Source organism: Argopecten irradians, chromosome 13 (assembly GCF_041381155.1).
Source record: "Argopecten irradians isolate NY chromosome 13, Ai_NY, whole genome shotgun sequence".
Taxonomy (NCBI): domain Eukaryota; kingdom Metazoa; phylum Mollusca; class Bivalvia; order Pectinida; family Pectinidae; genus Argopecten; species Argopecten irradians.
In genome coordinates, this window is record NC_091146.1 from 6,160,095 (window position 1) to 6,168,903 (window position 8,809).

At 35.1% G+C, this 8,809-nt stretch overlaps 1 protein-coding gene across 1 annotated transcript; it reads left to right on the forward strand.

Moving 5' to 3' along the window:
* Nucleotides 1-1,811: 1,811 nt before the first annotated feature.
* Nucleotides 1,812-8,624, forward strand: LOC138305529 (dynein light chain Tctex-type 5-like). The gene is made up of 2 exons (XM_069245791.1): nt 1,812-1,971; nt 7,087-8,624. Exons 1-2 carry the CDS (start codon nt 1,824-1,826, stop codon nt 7,791-7,793), a joined length of 855 nt encoding a protein of 284 aa, XP_069101892.1. The 5' UTR covers nt 1,812-1,823; the 3' UTR covers nt 7,794-8,624.
* The last annotated feature ends 185 nt before the right edge of the window (nt 8,625-8,809 follow it).

An 8,809-nucleotide genomic window follows, 5' to 3' on the forward strand; every position in this document is an offset into this window, starting at 1 on the left:
TAATGTGGTGTCTATGGTGGTGTGTGATATAATGTGGTGTCTATGGTGGTGTGATATAATGTGGTGTCTATGGTGGTGTGATATAATGTGGTGTCTATGGTGGTGTGATATAATGTGGTGTCTATGGTGGTGTGATATAATGTGGTGTCTATGGTGGTGTGATATAATGTGGTGTCTATGGTGGTGTGATATAATGTGGTGTCTATGGTGGTGTGATATAATGTGGTGTCTATGGTGGTGTGATATAATGTGGTGTCTATGGTGGTGTGATATAATGTGGTGTCTATGGTGGTGTGATATAATGTGGTGTCTATGGTGGTGTAATATAATGGTGTGATATAATGTGGTGTCTATGGTGGTGTAATATAAAGGTGTGATATAATGTGGTGTCTATGGTGGTGTGATATAATGTGGTGTCTATGGTGGTGTGATATAATGTGGTGTCTATGGTGGTGTGATATAATGTGGTGTCTATGGTGGTGTGATATAATGTGGTGTCTATGGTGGTGTGATATAATGTGGTGTCTATGGTGGTGTGATATAATGTGGTGTCTATGGTGGTGTGATATAATGTGTGATATAATGTGGTGTCTATGGTGGTGTGATATAATGTGGTGTCTATGGTGGTGTGATATAATGTGGTGTCTATGGTGGTGTGATATAATGTGGTGTCTATGGTGGTGTGATATAATGTGGTGTCTATGGTGGTGTGATATAATGTGGTGTCTATGGTGGTGTGATATAATGTGGTGTCTATGGTGGTGTGATATAATGTGGTGTCTATGGTGGTGTGATATAATGTGGTGTCTATGGTGGTGTGATATAATGTGGTGTCTATGGTGGTGTGATATAATGTGGTGTCTATGGTGGTGTGATATAATGTGGTGTCTATGGTGGTGTGATATAATGTGGTGTCTATGGTGGTGTGATATAATGTGGTGTCTATGGTGGTGTGATATAATGTGTGTCTATGGTGGTGTGATATAATGTGGTGTCTATGGTGGTGTGATATAATGTGGGTGTCTATGGTGGTGTGATATAATGGGTGTGTGTGTAGGTGGTGTGATATATGTGGTGTGTATACCATCCAACCAATCAAACACCCAACCAATCAACCTCCCAACCAATCAACCACCCAACCAATCAACCACCCAACCAGGCCAATTTACAATGAGACTCGGAATTGACATTGATTCGACAAATAGTGTAGGACGGATGTTAATTGCTAATACAGACCACCTGATTATATGATGGTTTGTAATGTCATTACATAAAACAACTTACATCAAAGTTGTTTTAGTTCCATTTCGAAGGAAAATCGATTTGGTTAGGAAACGCATCTATTAATATGTTTAGTTAGATTCTATGTTGTCATTAATTAAAGATATAAGTAAATGTTGTTTTTTTGTCTATTTCGAAAATCAATTTTGTCTCAAAATGCTTTTGTTAGTAAAACAATTAATTATAATTGTTAACACCATTGTCACGTAAACAATAGCTGTATAACTATAAACAGTTTTTTTACAATTGATAGGTGTATGTTAATGGAAGGACACTTACGTATACTTATATAATTCTTGTGTAATTTTACATACAAAACCTAACACGTATTACTCTGTAGTCACTAGCACACACACTGACACAAACCGCTTTGTTTTCTATTATTCGTTAATTGAAGTTTGGAGTACCAAGTATTTAATTACAATCGTATTGACGGGGTGTAATTGTTACTCATTAAATACCCAATAGATCGAGAATTACAATTCGTTACGGTTGACTGAACAGAGACCTATGATATATATATTTGTCGTGTGTTCGCCTGTATGCGAACTCGGGATTTAAAGTTCGGCCATTTAAAGAAGAGACAGGACGATATACCCGGGGATTTTACATCAGACTTTGATTTCATTTCCCGTGTTTCGCTAGAAACAATAGCGGTTATGGCGTCAACTATGTTTTTCCCGTATCGAGGTAAGTTTTTTATTGAAGGAATAATTAGGTGTTACTGTAATCGTGGCTTAACACCACAAATCATTGTAGTGCATTGTGCTTCGGTTAAATCGTATTAAAGAGGATATGTATTTTGGTGTGCAGTATATATATATAGGGATAGATATTTAACATGGACTAGATTTATTATAATCTGACTGTACATTAGCATAGTCCAATTGTTACCTGTGTATAGCACCTCAAAGTATATCACAAGTCTAAACTAAGACAGATTAATTATAATCCGAAACTCAAGTCGTATCTTCGTATATATATCGTTAGATTAATATTTTGCCTTTTTGGTTTGACTTACAAAATGTAAACGTTTGTTTATAGTTGCTGATAAGACTTCCATTTAAATGACAAACAATGCAAACACAGAAAAAAATTATCATACCCCCCCCCATTTAGATTTTGTCTAATAATTTCTTCTTATGTATTTTCTAAAGCTTTTCTTATCTTTTTAGTCACATTAACTCACACATTTGTGTATCGCTAATAGTTGGATACCAACACTAAAATATGTTAATATGTTAACATGATTTGTCCCGAGTTACACTATCCCTGTTAACAGATTTATCCCGAGTTACACTATCCCTGTTAACAGATTTATCACGAGTTACACTATCCCTGTTAACAGATTTATCACGAGTTATACTATCCCTGTTAACAGATTTATCCCGAGTTATACTATACTATCCCTTAACAGATTTATCCCGAGTTATACTATCCCTGTTAACAGATTTATCCCGAGTTATACTATCCCTGTTAACAGATTTATCACGAGTTACACTATCCCTGTTAACAGATTTATCCCGAGTTACACTATCCCTGTTAACAGATTTATCCCGAGTTACACTATCCCTGTTAACAGATTTATCACGAGTTACACTATCCCTGTTAACAGATTTATCCCGAGTTATACTATCCCTGTTAACAGATTTATCCCGAGTTACACTATCCCTGTTAACAGATTTATCCCGAGTTACACTATCCCTGTTAACAGATTTATCACGAGTTACACTATCCCTGTTAACAGATTTATCCCGAGTTACACTATCCCTGTTAACAGATTTATCCCGAGTTATACTATCCCTGTTAACAGATTTATCCCGAGTTACACTATCCCTGTTAACAGATTTATCCCGAGTTACACTATCCCTGTTAACAGATTTATCCCGAGTTATACTATCCCTGTTAACAGATTTATCCCGAGTTATACTATCCCTTTAACAGATTTATCCGAGTTATACTATCCCTGTTAACAGATTTATCCCGAGTTACACTATCCCTGTTAACAGATTTATCACGAGTTACACTATCCCTGTTAACAGATTTATCACGAGTTACACTATCCCTGTTAACAGATTTATCCCGAGTTACACTATCCCTGTTAACAGATTTATCCCGAGTTACACTATCCCTGTTAACAGATTTATCCCGAGTTACACTATCCCTGTTAACAGATTTATCCCGAGTTACACTATCCCTGTTAACAGATTTATCCCGAGTTACACTATCCCTGTTAACAGATTTATCCCGAGTTACACTATCCCTGTTAACAGATTTATCCCGAGTTACACTATCCCTGTTAACAGATTTATCCCGAGTTACACTATCCCTGTTAACAGATTTATCCCGAGTTACACTATCCCTGTTAACAGATTTATCCCGAGTTACACTATCCCTGTTAACAGATTTATTCCGAGTTACACTATCCCTGTTAACAGAATTATCACGAGTTACACCATCCCTTTTACCCGTTTTGTTGTTACGTTGTGAGCCGACAACCAACCTCTGTATTCAGCTTATGAAATATTACAACTCCATATCTGGCGTGTTATCGTCGTTTTCCCATCGCGTGATTTTAAATAAATTAACGAAATTTATTATGCAACGTAAACCAAACTGAAATAAATGATACCTTTAAACCTCACCTAACATACAAAACACCCCCGATCTGAATAAATTTTGTTTCATCGACAGATCAATTGATAAAAGGAATATCAGAATTGTACAAACTTTGGTCCGAAAGTCATTACAAAATACATTTTCTTTTTGTTCGGTTTAAATCTACGACAGGCCTTGAAGGTTTATTATCATATCGACATATGTATTGTAGGATAATAATCGGGTTTTGATTTAAGCTGGTATATATATTTTGTATTAAGTGTACTGGGTGTATAAGGTCCTGCCATTATACATACATGTGTCCGTAAGGTATTGTAGTGATTTAAAAACGTTCGGTACCACACTGTCAGGTCACACACATTCACGATATATACAGATATGGATAGTACGTCTATCAAACTACGGCAGGTCAGAGGTCAAATATAGATAACAAGGTAAGATATTAGGTGTACATTATAACACGTGGAGTTATATTTCATTTAAAGTGAATCATTAGACCTTTTTATCATTACATTTGTCCTTTAGAAATTATTCAATCTTGTTAGAGTATTCGTTGTGAATGTATGAAATCACATAGAGCCTAGAGAATACAATGTATTTAATTGAGTTAGTGTATAGTGTATGCGGTTTGAAATTATGAAAATATATAGAGGCTATAGAATATAATGCATTTAATTCGAAACATGTCCTTGGGGGTATTTCAAAAGTAATTTAATCATTGCATTACTTATGCATTTTCCAAACATTAATTATGTTTCACTATTGAAATATCTCAACTTCGTAAAATGGAGCATAAGGTTAAAAATTGCAAAATACTTTTAAATTTTTAGCGGAAAATATGCACCGTTTGATTTGATATTCTTTTGAGTAGCATTGATATTTAAATACATTTATTTTACAAGAGCCGTTTCCATGAAATACCATTTGATACCTTTATTGTAATATCTAAAATTATTCGATTGAAATTACAGTAAGGATAAACGTATGCCAAATGTTCTTTAAGATTTGACTCCGAAAAATTATTGAAATGTTTTTGATTTTGACTTTTACTTGACATATCATAATTAATTCGAGACATCTTATATAGATATATAGCCATTCCAATCTGTAAAACAGTTAAAATTTTACAACATTAGTATAATATATATACATATAGCTATCAAATGGTGTAATTTTGTGCACAGCTATATTATGAAAAAAATATATATTTCAAAATAACATTTTAACAAAAGGAATGTTTCCCAATCACCAGAATCGTAATATAATTAATCTGAAAGTAATTCATGTTGAAAACAGAGAAAAACAAACAAATCTCCAATAGTATCTGAGCATGATGATTTTTCGAAACCACCAGAATCATAATATAAATGTATATATTCAACAATCGAAAAACTATTCTTGTTAAAACAAGAGAAAAAATACATTAGTTTTTTAATAAAAGCAGTTTTCCCAGCTACCAGAATCATAATATAAATGTTTACAACCATCTTAAATTAATTCATGTTAAAAACAAAGCAGGACATCTACATGTATACAATTATAAAGTAATGAGAAAGAGCATCTAGTAGCCTTCGGACTGTTTGTTATCCTCGTTAAATAAATAAAGAATGAAATAAAGTAATGACATCGGTATTCGCCACCCCGGCCCGGTTGAATTCTTTAGTATACGCATGAGAAAAAATGTGTCCTCGCATGAATGGACACATCAAGCTTTAATCGTACTATAAATGGCAAGGTTAATTACGTCATCTACATATGTACTATAGATTACATCAGAGATAAACACAGCGATGGCGGGCGGTTATGTAACAGTATATCTTTATTTGTATCATAATTATAAACTGAATTTTATCACAGATAAACACTTAAGCTTCTTGTGGTATTAAATTCATATCTAAATGAACGCTATTTCATTATAAACTCGTATTTGTCTTTGTCAAATCAAAACCTTAATGAAGGGAAACTATGACCTAAAGCTACGACTACTTTCATGTATTCTGCACGTGTGTCCGCTTTAGATGAAATAATATCCCAATGTATATCTAACATTTTAGATATTAGAATTCTTAAAATGTTGGTTACTTTTGGTGTTGGCGCACATATGAGAATCTCTTCTTGATTCGTCAGTATGAAATTCACTGCAAATATAACTTTAAGAAATCGACATATATTTGCCAATCGATATTGTGATCTCGATGATGCCAGTATTAACGATAACATATTATGGATCGTTGGGCTAATTAAAAAAACCATGTTTATTATCGTCACATTCATTCATGGTTTATAGATGATTATGGACCTCGTATGATATCTGTTGATTACTAGCAAAAAAATGGGGCCGCGGTGGCCGAGTTGTTAAGATGTCCCGACATATTACCACAGGCCCTCCACCTCTGGGACTCGAGTTCGAATCCCATGTCGGGCAGTTGCCAGGTACTGACCGCTGGTCGGTGGTTTTTCTCCGGGTACTCCGGCTTTCCTCCACAAACAAACCTGGCACGTCCTTAAATGACCCTGGCTGTTAATAGGACATTAAACTGATAAAATCAAAAAATCCTACTAGCAAAACTGATTTGATAATGTAATTAGCATAGAGGCCATCAATCCGTTCAGTGATGTCCGCCTCCATACCACATAATAAGTTATAACATAACAAACCGCCCCGTCTGATTTTCATTGTGACATAATTGTATCCGTACATTGGAAAATATCAAGCAGATTTATGTTTGATATATGCTACACAATAAAACGAATAAGTCAGTATGTTTGCAAGAAAATTTGTCTTTCACATCAATTATTGTCTGTGACACAGCAATTGCGCTTGATAGCCTGATCTTAATGGATTTTTTTATATACATATATGTTGTATTTATTTATTTTTTTTTTTTTTGTATTTTTTATGACATTTTATAACATACCAATTAATGTGCACGTGATATCAAACCTCATTTATTTCGGGAGCGATAAGAAATCGCGAAAAATCGATCGTCGTGAAAATGTTAAGTACAGCCCATACAACTCTCGATCGCGAAACTATATCGTAATAAAAAATTACACGAAAATGAAAACTTGAAATTTAGTCGTCGAAAAAATGGAGTGTTTTACACTATCCTCTATGCAGCTGTTATAACTGTCAACACATTTTAGAAATTTCTTCACTTATTGTCCGTTTTGTTTCTCTTTCAGAGCCAAGTTTCAACAGGTTCCTGTCGGTGAACGATAGTGCCTATAAACTTAAGAGCGACGTACCGAAATCTGACTCTCCTCGACATAACTTTTACTGTATAGCTCGGAGTCTGAGTTTACCGGAGATCCCATTAAGTCGCAAGATGTCACGAAAAATGTCGTACGCTAACAGGAGTGATCAGTTCACGCCGAAATCCCGTAAGACACGAGGGTCTGTAGTCGGTGCTAGATACATGGCCCTGACAGGACGTTCAGACAAACGTTCAGACGCCCATGATTCTACAGGGACGCTTGATATTGTCTCTCTCCAAGACAAACAAGATGGCGGAATGTCGGGTATACGAGGATTAAAGATGGAAAATACATATAAAACGGACCCGGATGTAACTTTCCGTGTGTGTGAAGTTGAAAAAGTGGCAGAATGCACACTTAAGGAACACTTAGACACAGAAGTATATGACTCGGGTAATTGTAAAGAACTGTCACAGAAAGTAGCCGCAGACATTCTAGAAAAGGTGAAAAGTTTAGGCTTCAAAAGATACAAAATAATCGCTAATGTTAGCATAGGTAGTCTGAAGGAAAAACCTGGAATGCAGTTTGGGAGTCGGTGTCTCTGGAACAAAAATACAGACAACTTTGTTAGTGTAAAGTATAGCAATAATTCTATTTTCGCTGTAGCAATGGTTTACGGGTTGTACTTCGATTGAGTGGCGGCGATCAAACTTCCGGTCATCAGGAATGGTTCTAACTATATAGTGCTTTACGAATCGTTGGTCTTGGATACCGATGTGGTTTGTTGAAATCTATGCATTGCAGTCATATGACAGTAATGCTAGGTTTCTAAATTCATCATTTGGATTGAAGGTTCTTTCTATGAAAGGACCAGATAATGTTTCCCTCTAATTCTTGTTTAAGTACTATTGAATAGTTGTGGATAGGAAAAGCATTTTCCTCGAAATTTATCAAAAGGAATTGTAACTTTGATGGCTAGTGGGAAATAGTCATGTTATAATCAAGGAAATATGACTGAAGGAAGACTAAGCAAGTCAACCGCAATTGTCAGATTATGGATTATCAAATTATTTCCTAAACTTGTCACAGTGCCAATAGACGGTAGGCCTGGAGAAAAGTCCTACCGATAACGGCAGTTTGGTTTGGTCATCTGTCAGGGGATGGTTTATGTTATAACAATCGAAAACAATCAACCCCGTTTGTTGTCAAACACCATCAGCATTGAACCGCGATCTAACGGTCTGCATCTTTATATTATATCTTCGTTATGTTACATGTGCTGTACTGCTTTATTAAAATTTTATTATTTGCGATATATTTCGATATTGCAAACTACATAGTTGTTTATGTTCAATGTAAAGAGTAGAAAATCACTAGAAGACTTCCTTTTGAATATGACTTTCCGCGTTACTGATAACTTCTTTAGCAGGTGTTTATGTTTGTGAGTACCTTGGGGTGTGGTATTGGCAATAAAATTACGAGGGCTCTATTATATAAAGCATTATAAAACTGATATACAGAAATGATTTATGTAGTATGTAATTTTTTATGTGTCAGCATTTGTGGTATGAAAGTATTTGTTAACTGTTTGATTCCTTGTTAGTTTTTGCTCAATGGGTCCGATGTCAAAAGGCCATACAAATCATCGGCAAGCTAGGTGTGACATAAGTCCTATATTACGTAATGTATTGCTTTGTTCTGTAAATCACAT

Coding starts and splice junctions, on each gene's coding strand:
- LOC138305529 (XM_069245791.1), top strand. CDS start 1,824: ATGCGAACTCGGGATTTAAAGTTCGGCCATTTAAAGAAGAGACAGGAC. Junction 1,972..7,086: donor TATGTTTTTCCCGTATCGAG/GTAAGTTTTTTA, acceptor TTTCTCTTTCAG/AGCCAAGTTTCAACAGGTTC.